The following is a 17334-nucleotide window of genomic DNA, read 5'->3' as shown; positions in this document are numbered from 1 at the left end:
CTGCAACTTTTTTGAGCAGGCAATAAAGAAGAAAAAAATGTAACACATATGCTGTTGGCAAATGGCATTAATTAAGTGACCTGAAGCTCATTGTAGTCCTTCTGTTTTTCTGCAAGGGCTCTGTTTTCAGCCATTAGGGCATCTGCAAAATGTGTAAATGGTCATCATTATTTGTCAACGTATTATGATGCAAATGCAGAACTATATTACACAGTAGTAAAGGTCATGCAGCGACACTGCAAAAGGAAATGGCATGGCAGCACATTGCAACTCGATTGCAAAGGTATTAAAGACTATATCCTCCAATAGCAATTCCAGTCTACGCACAAGTCAAAATAACTTCATGGCATTAAACAGCATGCAAATATTTATGAAAAATCTCTATTTAGTGTGCATGCAGTTATATCTGTATGCTTCCCAAGAGCACCCTTGTTTCAGAGTGCACTGTTCTTAGTACAGTTTGCATGAGTCAATATAACTAGGTGAATGTGGATATCATACATTTCAAAACATATTGACATAAACAGAGAATCCAAAACTTCGACATTAGATGTTAAAAAAAAATGAGGATAAATTTGTAAGTATACCTCTCTCTCCCGTCAGAGCTTCTATAGTGGTCTTTGCCGCTCTTTCTCTGCAAAACAGAAGCAAGGCTGTCAGATGCGCCGAAAAATTTGTTGGGAAAAGATGAAGGCTATAATTAGAAGAATAGGTCTTCAACATAGCTATAGCCAGCCACCTGAATATATCCTAAGCTGCATGTGAAAAGGTAATCAGGAGGATAAAGTCTGATGATGAAAAAGCAAGAAAATAAAAAGGAAAACAAAATGTACATGGTATTCAAAAAGTTGCATGCATGGGAACAAACATCATCTGAAATTCTTTGCTGAGGCACGTGTCATCAAAGTGCAAGAAAAAAAAAAGGCTAAAAAGAAGTTGCCCCTTCAAACTGCAGAGCAATGCACCCAACATATGCTTCTTACTTTCAGTGGTGCTGGCCCGTTGTTCTTAGGAGTTCTTTATTTCTTTTTCTGCCCATTCTACTCTGTCAGGCGTGCTTGAGCTAGTGCCTTTATCCTAATTTGGTAAAACCCTCTCTCATTTATATGTTACAGCTATTAAAAGTAAACATAATGTAGGTTTCTATCACAACCTTATAAGTAAGGATTAACTTTTGTTGAATCAGTAGACTCGGCCTACGTCTACATCACGGCTGTAGAAATGGATACAGGAGACAACTGCTAAGACAGATGAACAAAAATACTTTAGGTATACATCTTGGCCACACCATATGCTGAACTCCCGTGCTGAAAAACTTGCAATTGCCTTAAATAATGGCTGTTCTCACAAATGAATGAGCTTAAACATTCCACCAGGAAGCAAAATAGAACTCAGACATATTGGTAGCACATCACTTCGTTTTCCCTAATGGCAGCCACACAAAGAAAAACAAAAAATGTTGAAGGTTATTGGCAAAAATCTTTATCCTGCAGTGGAGTCCTCTCTGAAGGTGAAAACAACAACATATCAGAGGTGGGATGACAAGCTCGTGGCTGCACTGAACCCTGCCCAACTTTTACCTATCATGCAAGGAGCTGCACTCATCACTGAGGTGCTGCACTGCACTGCCTAAGGCCTCAAAAAGTTTCAGGGCCGACCCATCGTCCAAGTCAGACAGGTCGCACAGCTTGCTGGCCAGCATTCGCAGTTGTGCAATGAGCTGGTCCTTCTCCTCCTGGGGTCAGGCGTGACAAAAACAAAAGGTATTTTAATTGCAACCACATCTGAGCGAACAACAGTATAGAGATTACTCATGCATATGATGTCAGTAGCACAGAGAATGCAGGCAACTATGACTTTAAAACATGGCATTCGAACACATAGCCAGTCGCCGCTCATATCATCGCATGGCAGCCTCAAGAGTGTCACAATTTTTGGAATAATCTGATCAGGAGGCCCAGCTCCCTGTAGGCTGCAAGCATATTACAGCACTGCTGAGCAAAAGCAGAAAACCTGCTCCTGCTGCTCAAATACTGGCTTCTATATTGGAGCTTTTAGATGGAAGGCTCAACTCCATGTAAATTTTGATCTCCGATTCATAGCCTCCAGATGACCTTGAAATAACCTTATGATGCCTACCACAGGAAAAGTGTGTAAGCTGCATAAGGTGTACCATGCCTACAAGGTTCATCATGACCGCTCTGTTCCACTATGGTGACATGCTCTTTGATCTTGACCTCTGTCCACCCCCAAAAATTGGCCCACCCACCCCCAAAATTTGACCTTGGCAAATTTGAACCAAAATCGATGGCTAGCCATAACTGACCGCACACAACAGTAAGGTGACCTCCAAATTTGGCCTGGGCACCCTCAAAAATTTGGCTCACCCAAACCCGAAATTTCACTTTAGCTGATTTGAACCAAAATCAATGTCCAATCATAAATAGGCATGCCCAACAAGTTGGCAACCTGCAAATTTTCCCTGGGCCACGCCCAAAATTTTACCTTCACCAATTTGGACCAAAATTGATGTTCAAACGTAACTGAGCAAGCCTGACACGATGAGGACCTCCAAATTTAAGCCACACCATTGCAAAAATTTGGCCTTCACAATTTGGGAATGCTTTCACACTACAGTAGGTTTAACCAAGTTGAAACCTTGACAATTTTTTTGTTCAAAACTTGCTAGCAGTGTGCCTGTAAGTACACAGAGTTGCCACACGCAAACTTCCATCCGCCTGCCAAACCTGAGAACGAATACAGTCTCTATAGGCTTAATTACCCAGGCGAAATTACGATGAACAAACCTTTTCAGTTCTATGCTGGAGTACCAGACTTTTGTTGTCCGCAAGCACATTTGAATGCTCTTCAACAAGGCGCTGCATATTCTGGCGGCACTCAGCTGTACGAGGGAGAGAGAATGAACAGCAGTTAGTCACTTCACTGAGCAACAGCATGAGTGAGGCTGCCGTATATGCAGTGTCCAGATGGTGAGGAATGCCGGCACTTCAAGCTGTCGCATACCCACAATACACTGTACCACACAGTTCTCAACCTTATCAGCACACAGGGGTCAGCAAGACAAGAAAACTCAAAGCAGTTATGGGACAGATTTGCTGAACCTGGTTCCTCAAGAACACGTTTTTGGGGTCCGGACTTTAGGTAGTGCATGTCTTTCAGAGAGCGATGAGACATTGCCTAAAGTGCAATATCACCAGGTAATTATAGGTGGCCATGCTATTACGTATGTCAGTAGAGAGCTATTGCACATTAACAGCAACAGACAGATATGGCAATGTCTAGTCGTGCATATTTAGGCAGGCAAGTTAATGTCTACTTCTGTCAATGGCACTCAGCCCAAAACCAATGAAAGAACTCTTAAAGCTCTCACAGTAGGGAGCAGAAATTAATTGTGTGAGTGAAATCAAGCATCACCATTGTCAGCCGTTAGTGCAACAATCCGCAGCTCAAGATCATTGAGGCGGCCTCTCAGAACTTGGTTCGAAGCCTCTGCATCCTGGCAAACCTGCAACTGCATGTAGAAACTGGTCATTTCATTCAGTTCACAGTCTTTGTGTATTGAGTGTACAGTGCACAAAAAAACACCTTGCAATCTTGATGCCACAAAAATACGATTCCTACAACGTTTGTAGTCCACAGAATACCCTCCTAGCTTTCTGAACATGACAAGTAGGCATAACTCCATTTTTGCCTAAAACTCAATGTACAGAAGTAAAAGTAAACAACTAACTTCATTCGGTATGATAGGTCTAGTGCCAAAATTGTAAAAAAGAAAAATTGGTGAAAGTAAATTTAAACAGTGCATGGTTTTAATCAATTAGCAGAGCACGAACCTTAAATGATTAAGTGTGAAACCTCCCTCAGGATCGTACTCATCCTCTTCTATACTTATGGCATGTAAGATTCAGATATAACCAAACCTTTTCTGTTTTTCTGTTTTTATGCTACGCATAGACAGAGTTGGTAAGTGAACGGCATAACCAACTACGATACCTTGATGTCCAATTCCTTTTTGCAGCTCACGAGCTCTGCACTCAACTGTTTATTCTTCTTGCTCCATATCATCCCTGTAAACATGGTGGAGGATCACATTAAAACCAAGTGCAGTGCAGATGCCACACGCAGTATGCAATTGGATGGCAACACAGGCATACCAAGGTGCACCCATTCCTTCATTCATGCAAAGCTGTCAGTAAAGTGACATATCTAAACCACATTGCCTTTCATTCACTGCATCTTCTTCCCGCCCTTCCATTCAATCACAAAACTAGTGAAAATAAAGAAGGTTGTCCAAAAGGAAACTCACTAATAGACACCATGTGAGCATGTGCATCTTTCATCTTCTTCTTAGTACAGTCCAGGAAGTTTGGAAGCAGCTGCAATGAAACAGTAAACTTTATGTTCAGCTACAATGCAGGCACTAAAAATGCCACCACATCGTTTATGAACCCTGCACACTATAAGCAAGGCTGTAAGTGCCACTTACACAATCGTGTAACACCAAATTACAGTAGACATCCTCTACAAATGAAAAATTTTAAACAGATCATCTTTATTTGAAGAAGGCCAGCAAGCAATGAAGCAAAGGATATGAGAAGCTAGAAAAATAAAAGGCATAGATTTTAAAAGGAAATTCCTTCCAATGAGCTGATTTTTTCAGGTCCGTTCATCCAATAAAGAGTGATATATGAATGAGATGTTGCCACTCCCACTCCTGGGGTGAGACTGGACTGCATTTGTAAGGAGTGAGTAAAGGTCTTCAAGGGGCACTCGATAGAAATAGCAATTAGGTTTTGCTCTATCTCATCTATTAGTAAAAATGGTTTACATTCATATAGTGTAGCCAGTTGTCCATCATCCAGATAGCACAAATGAAGGCCAAGATTAAAAAAACAAGCACAGTATTCGCCCAGCAAAGAATAAACAAATGACTGAAAATGTGCAAGGGCTACGTACAGTGTTGACTTTTCTCAGTTCCTTGATTTCTTCTGAAAGTGCTGTACTTACTTCGTAGCCTTGCCAAAGAGGTGAAAGGAAGAAGGGATACCATGTAAGTGAATGTCGCCACTTAGCAGGTCCTAGCTGTCTCTTCAAGCAAAAAGCTGGTATTAAAAAAAGAACAACCTTGCAAGACTGGTGGTGGTCTGCTTTTACCACAGAATTCGCAAATTGCCAACAATATACGTTGAACTGGACTTGCTCTGTTTTACTTAGTTCTCTCAAACTCCTGACATACCAACTTTATACTTCCAAGAGAAAATGCCACAAGGACGAAATGGGAATCCTGAATGGATCCATCTGGTTCCAGCTGGATCCGAACGCAACCAGCTGGACACCCAATTGGATCCAACAAGATTCAATGAACACCGCAGTCAAATTTGTTGGTTTCATTGGATTATACAACTGGTTTTGCAGCTCCCAACTTTCTGTTCCAATTATTCTCTCCAAGCTTGCTAACCCAGTTGAGAGAGCTAACACCAATTGGAATGTTAGGAACCGTTTTTGAAGTTGCAAAACCAGCTGGATGAATACAACAGGTTCTTAAGATTCAAATTGGACATCACAATTGGGTCTTGAGACTTTCCAGCTTGAAAATTCATTACAGTGTGTTTGCTAGGAATTGCAAGCTCCAAGTGGTAGTACAACCGAGACTAGTGGGACTGGGCATTCCAATGAAGTGGTTCGAAATACGCAACTGGAAAATTTCCAACCGCAGATATCCGACTTTAAGTCAATGACTCCTTGGTACATATAGACATATTGCAGTCTATTAACACAGAACAGAGAACTAAATAAGTTTTTTTAAAGAAAGATATTAGCAGCTTTAACCGCTGAATTGTTTTCTTTATTTGCCCCATTACTGTGGGCTCAATTAAGCGAAATAACTTAGCTCAACAAATAAGTGCCGCTGGCTCCAGCATCAGGGTGCCACCCATGTTTGGAATATGTAAGTGGGGGCAAAAGCATGTTCTGTGGATGTATATTGAGATTATGTTACTTCTGTGTGATGCAGACTTGTCTGTTTGGCTCACTTCCCTACAAAGTTAAAACAAATCTTGCAGGTCCAATTACCACTGTTGGATGGCACCCTCAGGGGGTTGGCGACTAAGAAAAAAAAATGGCACGGTTAAAATAATGCAAAAGACGAGATGTGGAAGAAAAGACACAAGATACAGTGCTGGCAAATTTTACACGTCTACTGCTCAGTGCTCATCCTCGCAAAATTTTCGACGCCTCCTGTGTCTTTAGGCAAGGCAATATATGCACCCATGCATACAATAAAGCTGCTTGATGAAATTGTATTTATGAAAACAAAGACTTAATCTTTTCCTCTTTTTCCTTCCTCTATATTTCTGCTAACCCCTTACAGGCTCCATCATTAAAAGGCCCCAAAAGGGGCTCCAAAAAAGTTGCAGTATGCCTGTGATGTTAAAAGGACGCCACTTCACAAATATCCTCCAGCAAGGATTTTTTTGATGCACTTCATAGAAGCCGAGTTATCTGCATTTAAAATTTGAATTTCAGCATCTTCCCACCCATCCCTCTTCTCTAGTCACTTTTTTGCACGCTGAAAGGCTGGCACTCTTTCGCTGGCCCCATTGGAGAGGCCAGAGCTTCCAGACCTGCTGGAGCTACACCGCTATACTGACCGCAGCCATGGCAGCTGGCTGATGTCTGAAAGAATCTAACCATTAGCCATCGCTGAACTGGTATAGGCAGGAGCGGTGCAACAGAGGAGGGTGCGAGCATGAAAAAGTCATCGAAAAAGCTTGCCAAATTACGCGTATAATTGTGGGTTCATCAGGTGTTCATGACAACACAATGGCAGTGGTACAGTGAGTTGATGTGCTTTCCTCTGAAGGTGTTTCAGAGCTCCTTTAATGGAGTACTTGCACCAAACCTTCCTTTGCATGTTTTCTCTTTGGAAGATCTTATACACGTGGATCAGAACTTGAAATTTGCCTTTGCCTGGTAAATAATTTAAGACCAAGTTTCTCTCATGCTGCTTCAGTTCCAGTTTCAACAGCTAAACAGTGACTGTATGATGCATAACTTGACTTAAGGTCATGTGACGGCATAAAGAAATTGCTGTATTATATAGCTGCTTGTTCCTTTACTTTCATTCCAGCTCTTGGGGCTGACTAACACAACAGTCAGAGTGGAGACAATAAAGCAGTGATTATACCACAGTTCTCTCATGCCTCCCATAACCTGATGTCTATTTGCACACCGTAGCCTTTGTTCGATCAACTGCTGAAACTTAGAAATGCACCAGAAAAGAAATTAATTTATACGTATTTTCCATGCATAGGCGAATTCAACATGATGGTTTGCGTTTACTACTGTGTTGCACATCAATATCAAGAGCAAACACAGCTAGATCTTAATATTGGTATCCATACCCCTTCACCGAACATATTGCCCTCGACACATAATGCCCATGTTTTATGTGCTGCTTTGTTTCCACTCCCATTCTAAAACCTTTGTTCTCCTATATATATATATATATATATATATATATATATATATATATATATATATATATATATATATATATATATATATATATATATATATATATATATCTTCTTTACCAAGGCAAAAGGTTTCAGTTGTTATTCAGCACTATGTTTAGTGCCTTTTCTTTGATGTACTACTGTCATCTGTGCCATTTTGATCTTGGCAATAACAAAGAAAGGGATCCAGCAGCAAGGTTTTTAAAAATAGGCGTGCTGTCAGTGCTCTTTTGAGCGAACCACTATGAAGAGCTTATTAATGCGACAACATCAAAGCTTCCGTTGTGCAGCAAATCTGTCGGTATCGTGAATGTCGCCGGCGTTGTGAGCGGGAAATCCTCGGAGGAGCACCATGACCAGATGGGCCACATAGATCACGTGACCTATAGAGTGGTGTCATCAAAACCTGCCTACCGAATTGTGAGCAAACTGATCGCGGTGGCAGATGGCATTTAAATTAATGATTGGCACCCTGGGAAGAGCAACCTGGGTTGCACAATTGAGTGCCACCGGTGGCAGCACCTGCCATCGCAGTGCAGTGACGCATCGCTTAACCACTGCGCCAACAGTTGTACGATGACTCCCAAGGATCTATGAATGTAAAATCGAGAATGACGAATTCAACATATATGGGCATTAATTAACCCCTTTCGTGCATTACACCGTAAAGGTGGAGCTAAAGTGCCCCTTACAATTTTTTTTTCTGAAATCAAAAGAAGTGTTGCCTCCAAGTGAAACAATGTGGAAAACGAAACTTCCCGAGACCAGGAAACCTCACTACTTCATCTCTTGCCATGCGAATTGAAATACTCCGTGGTGCTGTCAAGCATGGGCAATCAAAGTCACCAACAATATTTCATCTATCAGTGGCCTATTGTCACTCTGGCACAGCTACAAACCCATTTATGCAACAAAAAATTCATGAAAACACGGCCACTTGCCTTCGGCATTAATAGATTCACTGCTATTAGAATTTTTTACAAGCTACACTGAATGCAAGCTAGTAAGAGGTAAATACACAAGGGCTTAATGGTGCATGCACCAAATACTCACATGCATGTAATTTCTTCAGCAAACCTTGGAAGCCTTCATAGTTACTGTATTCCCTAAGAGTGATGTCCATGATTCTGTAAGCAAAAGTTTCCATTTACAAAGAGCAAAAACTGAGTATGCTTGGTACAGTTTATAAGCTAATAAGAACAATAAAGTTAGGATAGGGTATTCTAGTAAGTAATGTTAGTACTATATGCACCCCACAGTTTTAATTTTGTCTACATATGGTTTACTCATTCACATTGGCAGCCATGACACAGGAAATGGCATCTATACGAAAACACATTGTTGAGTAAAAAAAATAGAAAGGCCGCGCACATGCACAGTGACTCACCTCATTTCAGCTGCCTGACGATGTCGCACCTGTTCTTCCATGGCACTCTTGACATGACACAGTTCGGTTGAGAGACTTGACACACGAGATGCCCTCTTGTCAAGCAATGACTGGCAATCAGCTAATTTACGCTCCTAGCAGAAATCAAAAAGCAAAGAGACAGAAAGCAGGTGCAAGTTCAGAAATTTGCTGCACAACAACAAAAACATCCATTGATTCCAATTTGAATCCAAAATTACATTACTATAACTTGAACCGATTTGAACTGTACAACAGCCTAATTGGTTCCAATTTCAATTGGATTCAGCTGAAAATTTCCATTACATCCCACTACAATTTATTAAATGGAGCCATTTGGAACCAGCTGAAAAGAGTCCGAAAACCTGATTAGTTCCAAATGGTTCATTAGATTCCATTTGGAACCAATGAAATTTTTCAGCTGGGGCTCATAAAGCATTGAGACTAAGCCAGATAGTCACCTGAGTAAGCAATGTCCCAATCAAAATTCACCAGTTCCACATCCTTGCTCAAAGCACCACAAGCCTAGCAAAGGACATACAATAGTGCACAGACTATTGTGCCTTGTGTACCTGGAGCCAAATTTGCTTATCTTTTCTATCTTTCAAAGCACATCTGATGAGGCTGTCCTCATTTCTCACGCTATTAATGCTAATCATGTCATTCATAATGCCACTATAAAACTGACGGCTGGCAAGTTTAGAACAGACTTCATTGCAAAGAAAGAGTGGTTCTGGTAACAGCATGAGTCGCTACTGGTCAAACCGACAAACTAAATCAGCACGTCAGTGCACGTTAAGCGATCCCCAGGTGGTCGAAATTATCCTCCAGCCCTCGACTATGGCACATCTTTTTTTTTTCACTCCCACCTTCCTCCTTTCTCTTGAAGCGTGGTTTGGGTGTCCATCAAGATATGCGAGACAGTTCCTGCGCCACTTCTACAAAATGAAACTTACAATCTTCAACTAAGTCATGTGAATACCAGTCCATGTTAGTGCAATAATGTCACTATCAGTTTCCACCATTTTTTCTCTATACAAAAATTGTGAATACTCAATAGTACAGCCAAAGGCCGAATAAAGTCTTCAAATATTCCTTTTTTCCTTAGTTGAATTAATGAATGAATGAATGAACAAACAAACCACAGCCCTGTGATTACCATTAGAAAAAAAACAAATTCAGGCATTGAGATAAAGTATATGATAAGGATTTTGTGGTAAGAAAGACAGGAATATGAAGGCAGCAAAAGAATACAAATAGTGCTCACTATGCAAGCTATATCTGGACTCTGAATGAAAATGGGTTAGATCTAGGCGAAATAATATCAGGAAGCTAATTCCAAAGTGATATATAGCATAAAGAATAAGTCTCAATGAATTGCTGTCCTATGCATGTCTGAACATGAGCAAAAAAACAAGGTGGTTATGCATGTCCAGACATGCACCGAGGAGTGCCAAGTGGCACAGGTGAAGAGCTGCTATTGACAACCATACTTATGCATTAGGCAGAAGATCCAAACCGAACAGCTGTTGTACAAAGGCGGGTGCCAGTAACTCTTATCAAGTTCGAATGCATTGAACTTGTGCATATATAGTTACTGAAAATAAATGCAGCTACCCAATTTTTTTTAGTATCACTTTTAGGCAATTCTACAGAAACTCTAGGCAAATATGGTGAGATATCCAGCTGGGGGGGTGTACCAAGGTTATTTAGGCTGATTTCTAGACACGAGCAAGAGTACATCTTAGATTTTGCTGTAGGGAACCAAGTGAACATGATGCTTTTGCACATATGAAGGTGCTAAGTGGAGATCGGGAAAGGTTGGGCATTAAGTTGTTGGCTAAACACTTGTCAGAATTATAGACCTTGATTTATTAAACGTAGCCACAGTAGAAAATTCCCTTGTGTGTGCCTTCAACAAAAAATTAAGGAAACAAATACACATGCTTTGAAAGTGAAATCCTTAATTTTTAATTTATATTTTTCCTTCCTTTCTAATGACACACCTACTCATTAGCATATAGTCGTAAGGCAATGCATGCATTCACTAGGTTCACCATTATTCGCCAAGAAGCAATGTGGTTTTGTGTCCTATGGGTTGCATGGTCGCCTCACGATCTGACGTTCCTGGGTTCAATTCCACACACCTTTGGAAGAAATCTTTTACTTTGCTGACCACGATACAAAGGGGGTAGAGTTACTGTACAAAAACCTAGAGTTGCGCGTTAGTCTTCCCTGCGCTGCTCACACCTCTAACGGCTAAACCTGATTACATGATTGAAAAGCATCCATGGATTGCGGAGAACACAGCTGCTGCATATCGTCTAGCCCTAGACGGTTGCTAACAGTCCATTCTTACGCCTACTGTTCTCCTGCTTCGTGACATTTAATTTTGTCCGAGAGCACATGTTTGAGTCGATGATTTTTTATCAATAACAAGCAATTTTATAGCAAGTGTATGCATATTGTTAAAAAGAAAACGCTTGTGATTTGAGGTGCTACAACAGACAGCGCCACTCATCCACCACATGGCAAGCATTTTGTTGATAGCTCATTGAGATATGCCTAATTAGTGCAGCTGATGAATTACTAGCAAGTTGTTTCATTCAATGCAAAAAATAGAGCAAGTTTGGTAGCCAGAATCAAGCGGATTGAGCCTGCACTTTCTCTAACCACTACATCAAGTCCGCCCCTCCATGCAGGAGTTGCGGCTTTTCCGCATACTAGTATGGTTACTTTGGATAGCAATATGAAAGACCTACGTGCAACTCTAGGTACTATACAGCAACTCTAATTGGCGATTTTCTCGACCAATTTTCCTGGACGCCGACAATGTCATGTTTCATTGCTAATGGGTCATATAAGGCTTTCGCCTTAAAATTGAGTACTCTTCACACTGCTTGTGAATGACTGTGCCGGTGACAGCCTGGCTAATGCTTTTTGAAATCTTCATCAAAGTGCGCTTACTGTGTACTGTGAATGTGTGTGTCAGATATAACACTCAGTGAGACCACATTCTGCAGGAAAAATACCAATAATTTGTGCAAAATTTTAGTGCAAATACAGCCAGAAGCTCAACAACTGAGGTATCATTCATGCGTATCTGCCTTTGTTAGTGATGAGAAAACTGATGCACAAAGCAGCACAGTTCTTACCTTAAATTCGAGCTCCAATGTCAATGCGATTAACTTGTCATGTGTCTCTCTTATGAAATCCAAATCTTCCGAGTAGCAAGGTCTTTGCTGCCTCAAGGTCACGCCTGCACCTGCATAAGAAAAGAATGCCATGTGCGTACAAAAAATCTATAAGCAGTGGTTTCCTACATAAACTATGACTGTAGCTGAACAATCAATGGTCAGCTAACAGCCATATTTGTGGGCAGTAGCGGTCAGCTAACTGGAATAAGTGCAAAAAAAGGACAGGATAAAGAACTCAAATCTGTGTCACAGCTACGCAATTCAGCAAAAAAAAAAGCACCTGTAGCGAACCATGACGGCCGCCTGAAGACCTACTACGACCCGCTCATCTTGTCCTCGCCCTAGATAGCCAGGGTGGCTCCGTTTCGTTCCCGGGGCAGTTGTAGCGAACCATGACGGTTGCTCCTGATGCCGCATAGGCAGATCATTGACGAAGCGCCGATGAAGACGAGGTGCTGGTGAAAGGCAAAGTTTCGCCGCGCTGCACGAGAGCGCTTGGTTTTTTTGGACTGGCCGTCGGCGCTGCTCGCTGTCCTGCTCGTCGTTTTGTGTCGCCCGCCGCGAACTCTTTCCCCTGACTTAATTGTGTACAAGCCCCCTTTCACACCTGCACGGGAGACTCGAAGGTCAACCTACCTGTGCGCTACACCTTTGCATCTCTTCTGCATTGATAATGTCCCTTAAATAGCAAAGCACCGTAAGAAAATATGCCCATTACTTCAATTTTCATAGTTTCTAACGTGCCACAACCGAAGTTTCACACTTAGCCAGAAATTGAAAAAGCAGAAATCCGCTCACATTTTCTATCCAAGCAACCCAACAGTATATGTAAATTAGATGGCTCAAGTGAGCCAAAAATTTCTGCAAGACAGTTTAAACTGTCCTGAAGCTGCAGCTTCAAACCTTAGAGCTCAACTCAATAACAACGCCTAATCCTGCTGTCTTACCAGGTTGCCCCTCAGCAGCATTGGAGGATCCATAATCACCATTCTGTGCAGGACCAACAGTTCCAACTCGTGTTGTTGGCATTCGTTGATGTTGGCCTCGGTCTGCACTCATTGTGTTTCCTGTGCAGTGGGATAGTTGTCTTCTACAAAAAAGAAAAAATACAAGCATTCAAAAATTCAAGAGGAACAAAGATCAACAATGCATGGTGTACCACCTAGATGGTAAGAAAAATTTGCTTCTGCTAAGGACGGCAAAAAAAAAAAACAAGGAGACATCAGATGGAAGAAGCGGCACAACGAAAGCATCTCATACATCATAAACCACCACTTTAGAAGAATTAAAGAGGCAGAGTTAACTGCCAATATATCTAATGTATTATAACTTGGAATAAGTGAGCGATGACCACTCACTACTTGTGCCATGCAGCTACAAGAAAACAAACCATAACAAGATAAACAAAAGAGTGCAGACAAATGCACCTGCATTAGCCCATTCAGTGTTAGGTGAGCTGAAGACTGAGCCTTTGCCTGCCCATTGTTGTATCATTCATATGATTCACTACTGCATGAGTGCCTTCCAATATCAAATTTTTATCATTTTTAGCTATCATTGCTAAGTAAACACATCGGGCTTCACAAGTGCCAATTTTACTTCGAGGGACATGCAGACAGCACAATCAAGCATGTTATTTATCTTGTCATCAGTGCGCATTTTCGATGCTGCACAGTAGAATTCCGTAGATTTTGGTCATCTCTTCATCGCTGCAGGTAAGGTAGTCCAAGACTAAATGCCATATATTACAGCTACTGAATCCAACAGTCGCTATCGAAAGCCAGCTCTTTCCTGAGGTCTTTCCAAAAGCCAAACTGGGAAGAGCGCAGTGAATTAACTGCAGTGCTTGCTGCAATGAAGCTGTAAAGCTGCACATTCATTAAACTTCTCAGACAGTATATTGCAGCGGAAGCAGCTGTAAAGTCCTCTCATACAAAAGCTAATCTATTCAGCAGCAACACTTGATTCAGTGCACTTTTTCAAGTAAATTTAATTCTGCAGCTAAGCCAGCTACAAGACCACATGCTCTCCTTCTCTGCGCAAATCTGCATGCTCATCAGAGCTGTAATATGTATCATTATACAAGCTTATTACGAATGCTTACAGAACTGAAATTAAATTTGCTTAATGACCATGCATATGTAAACAAGTTAATTACATGGTGATGTTAGATTTCCACTCGCAAAAATGGAGGAGCAAGAAGCCAGTGCAGTATTTTGGAACTAATCTAGGAATTCGACTACTAAATGCCTATTAATTGGAACGGTTGCAAGAAGCACAAAATTCAGTCATAATTGTTAGGTACAATCACTAAGCTGCAAAACAGGGCTCATTCTGCAGAAGTCGAAAAACTGAGAGCCAAAGCTGCTGATACCCAACAGCGGCGAAAAAGCGACAAGGCTGCGCGAAATGGTGTCAGTATATATGCGCCGCCTCTTCATGTCCCAGCAGCAGAACATACATTGTTAGCCGCGGGCGAATCATAATTACGGTGATTCGATTACAGACCTACGTAATTATATACATGGCGCATTGCCCAGCTGCAGTTTTTCAGATGGGCTCCTAAACGATTCAAGATGGCGGCAAATAGCCTTCCCGCCACACCGTCTGTCGAGGGTGCCACAGCGACAAAAATGGCGACTGCTTGGCGAGTAGGCCTAGCGGGGCCGGACATTCCTCAGAAGTTGCATGATAAAATAAAACACACTCTAGACAACCAGAATAAAAACATTATGAGATACCTGCTATTTTTTTTATCACCGAATAAAAATTTAACATTTTCCGTGCTTTCACCACCTGCACATTTTTTATCGATCATCGGGATGCCCTAATTAAGTACCGTGTTGCAACGCTAAACGCGCACCAGCTGTGCGAAAGCTGCTTCTTATGGATCGCCAATGCTACTAAACTATTACAATTCTGATCACATGAGGAAATTAAGTACATCATCCAGAATTGGTATATTGAGAAAGCAAGACTGTCGTATGCCATCTCTGCGTCAAATTCCTGCGCGAATAAGCGAGTGGTTTAACCGTGAGAAGCATTTTACGGGGCGCGTGCACCGTTCTATACGTGTGTAAGTATGGGACATCCAACTTGTCATTACACCATAAAAAAGCAATTAAGCTCACCATATATTGCTGGGGGAAAAAAAGGTCGATCAATAATAAATACGGCGCACTAGCATATGAAAATCGGAAATGTAACACAATATCGAGATGCTCTACAAACCGACCTGTCTGGCGCGGGCAATGTACGCTGGCGCTCCAACGCATGCAGTCGAGGAAAAAAAAAATGCTTTTCAGTCACGAGCTGTTAATGCTAACTATACACGACTATCGCATATATATTCTGCACCTTTGTCGTCTACACTGAGACCAAAATGAAAAAGGCTACAAAGTTTACGAACTACCAAAGGAGCGAAACTGCACACACGGTTCTACACATCCTTTACAGCTAGAATTACAACATAAATAATAACACGATACCTAGGTCTTACCGTTGTTAATGGGGCGAGGATGTCGCGAATTACGACACTTTGTGATGTCCGGCGATGTTTTCACCTGGTTTTCACTTTCGTTGAACGCGCTGGCGCCACAAAAGCAGCCAATGAAACATACAGCGAACCAACTGCGCACTGATGGGCGCACTGATGGGTATACCAGACGGCGTGCAGACGAAAGCCGTTATAATTTGAAAATTAAACTAAGTTCAGCAACGGACATGTAGTTAGATAAAGTGACAACATAAAAGATATTACTCTCTATTTTTTCTCGCAAGGCACAAAAGATACTTGTTTCTTTCTTGTTACTGGCAAAATTTGCAAACCCGGAATCGCGCTGCTGCCGCCACTGTCGCTTCGCGAAGTGGAGCTATAGTGTATTCGGAGTAGTGGGGCGAGTGAAGCTCCGCGCCAGCGGAGCGCGTGAAGCAGGCGGCGCCGAAATCTCGGGCCGCCGCGCGGCGGCGCTGCTGCGCCTTTCACTTGGCAGCCCCCTCGCACTCCGGAGCTCGCTGCGATAGGCGCCGGCTTGTTACACGGGGAGCGTGCTCTGCCTTGGAGTGTATTTTCAGTGTGTCATGCTCTGTTATGTTGTTTAACATAGGTGTGACTTTCTCCAGGGAACAGGTAGGGGCCATCCACTGACCGTACGAGAAACGGAACACTTTGCGCGGCAATCTTAGCACGTGCACTCATCTACGTAGGGTACGCGCGCTGGTTTCAACAAGATCGTCGTGGGCAAGCGTTTTTCCTGCATACGTTAATTCATGTGCGTGTTGATTTCATCTATGCTGCGCTGTGCAGCCCATGATATTACGAGATGAGCAAACCTCGGCGGAGGAACTATTGTTTTGCTCCTGGATGTAGGACCGGCTACAGTGGAGTGAAGGATGCTCCGAAGTTGTCATTATTCGGGGTTCCTAAAGACGAAGCAAGGCGCCGCAAATGGCAGCGCAACTTGCACCGTGCGGACAAGCCCCTGGAAATGACAGATGCCGTGTGCGAGCTGCATTTTGAAGAGAAGTACATATTAAGAGACTATGTGCATATCATCAACGGCAAGGAGGTGCGCATACCACGTGGCAAGCCATCTCTTTCGCCAGATGCAGAACCAACAATTCTGCCCAACCTTCCCGCGTATCTGTCCAAAAAGCCCTCGCGCGAGAGGCCAGCAAGGAAAAGAACGTCTTCGCAAGTGCCCAGCGACCCGTCAGCCAAGAGGCAGTGCACACAAGAGGATATATCACCGATTATTACGTCCCAGAATGACGAAGCAGCGGAGTTATGTGAGCCTAGCGAGAATTATGCGTTTCAGCTGAGCGAAGTCTCTAAACCATCTGAGCTCTGGGCACTGCACAAGTTTTGGAACTACGATGGTGTTGCTTTCGTCCACGGCTCCCTCAATTGTGAAACACACGCTATCAGCATAGAGAAATCTGTGTTCATGAACTATGGGGAAAGCCCAAGTACAGTGCTTTGCCGCACGTTTGTTCGCAAGACACTGATTTCCGAAAAGGTTTTAAGCTCACTGAGCGAAGGGGAGCAAGTGCTACAAGATGCAGATTCTTTGCAAATTTGTAAAGGCGTGGGTAGACCAGAAGAGTTCGTCGGTGTGCCGCTCACAGAAAGACTCAAGCAGCAGATATCGGATGCAGATGGCCTTTTTGTGAGCACCAAATGCAACGGAACTGT

At 42.4% G+C, this 17334-nt stretch overlaps 1 protein-coding gene across 3 annotated transcripts in view; it reads right to left on the bottom strand.

Moving 5' to 3' along the window:
- LOC144121434 (uncharacterized) overlaps positions 1 to 16014 on the bottom strand; it is a 70108-nt gene extending 54094 nt beyond the window's left edge. For 2 of the 3 annotated variants that reach the window (XM_077654624.1, XM_077654625.1), the window contains exons 1-13: positions 15640 to 16008; positions 13088 to 13230; positions 12099 to 12208; positions 8926 to 9059; positions 8592 to 8665; positions 4978 to 5036; positions 4328 to 4397; positions 4015 to 4088; positions 3436 to 3532; positions 2808 to 2902; positions 1581 to 1735; positions 588 to 634; positions 81 to 142 (exon numbers count right to left, since the gene is read on the bottom strand). In XM_077654624.1, coding sequence (XP_077510750.1) covers positions 81 to 142; positions 588 to 634; positions 1581 to 1735; positions 2808 to 2902; positions 3436 to 3532; positions 4015 to 4088; positions 4328 to 4397; positions 4978 to 5036; positions 8592 to 8665; positions 8926 to 9059; positions 12099 to 12208; positions 13088 to 13199 — 1089 coding nt within the window. In that variant the 5' untranslated portion in view covers positions 13200 to 13230; positions 15640 to 16008. Of the gene's footprint in view, positions 1 to 80; positions 143 to 587; positions 635 to 1580; positions 1736 to 2807; positions 2903 to 3435; positions 3533 to 4014; positions 4089 to 4327; positions 4398 to 4977; positions 5037 to 8591; positions 8666 to 8925; positions 9060 to 12098; positions 12209 to 13087; positions 13231 to 15639 lie in introns of all 3 variants that reach the window. The other variant, XM_077654626.1, reaches the window with a different exon arrangement.
- Positions 16015 to 17334: the final 1320 nt, after the last annotated feature.

This window comes from Amblyomma americanum, chromosome 2, assembly GCF_052857255.1.
Source record: "Amblyomma americanum isolate KBUSLIRL-KWMA chromosome 2, ASM5285725v1, whole genome shotgun sequence".
NCBI classification, from domain to species: Eukaryota; Metazoa; Arthropoda; class Arachnida; order Ixodida; family Ixodidae; genus Amblyomma; species Amblyomma americanum.
The sequence above is the reverse complement of the archived record's forward strand: the minus strand, read 5'-3'. Positions and strand labels throughout refer to the sequence as shown.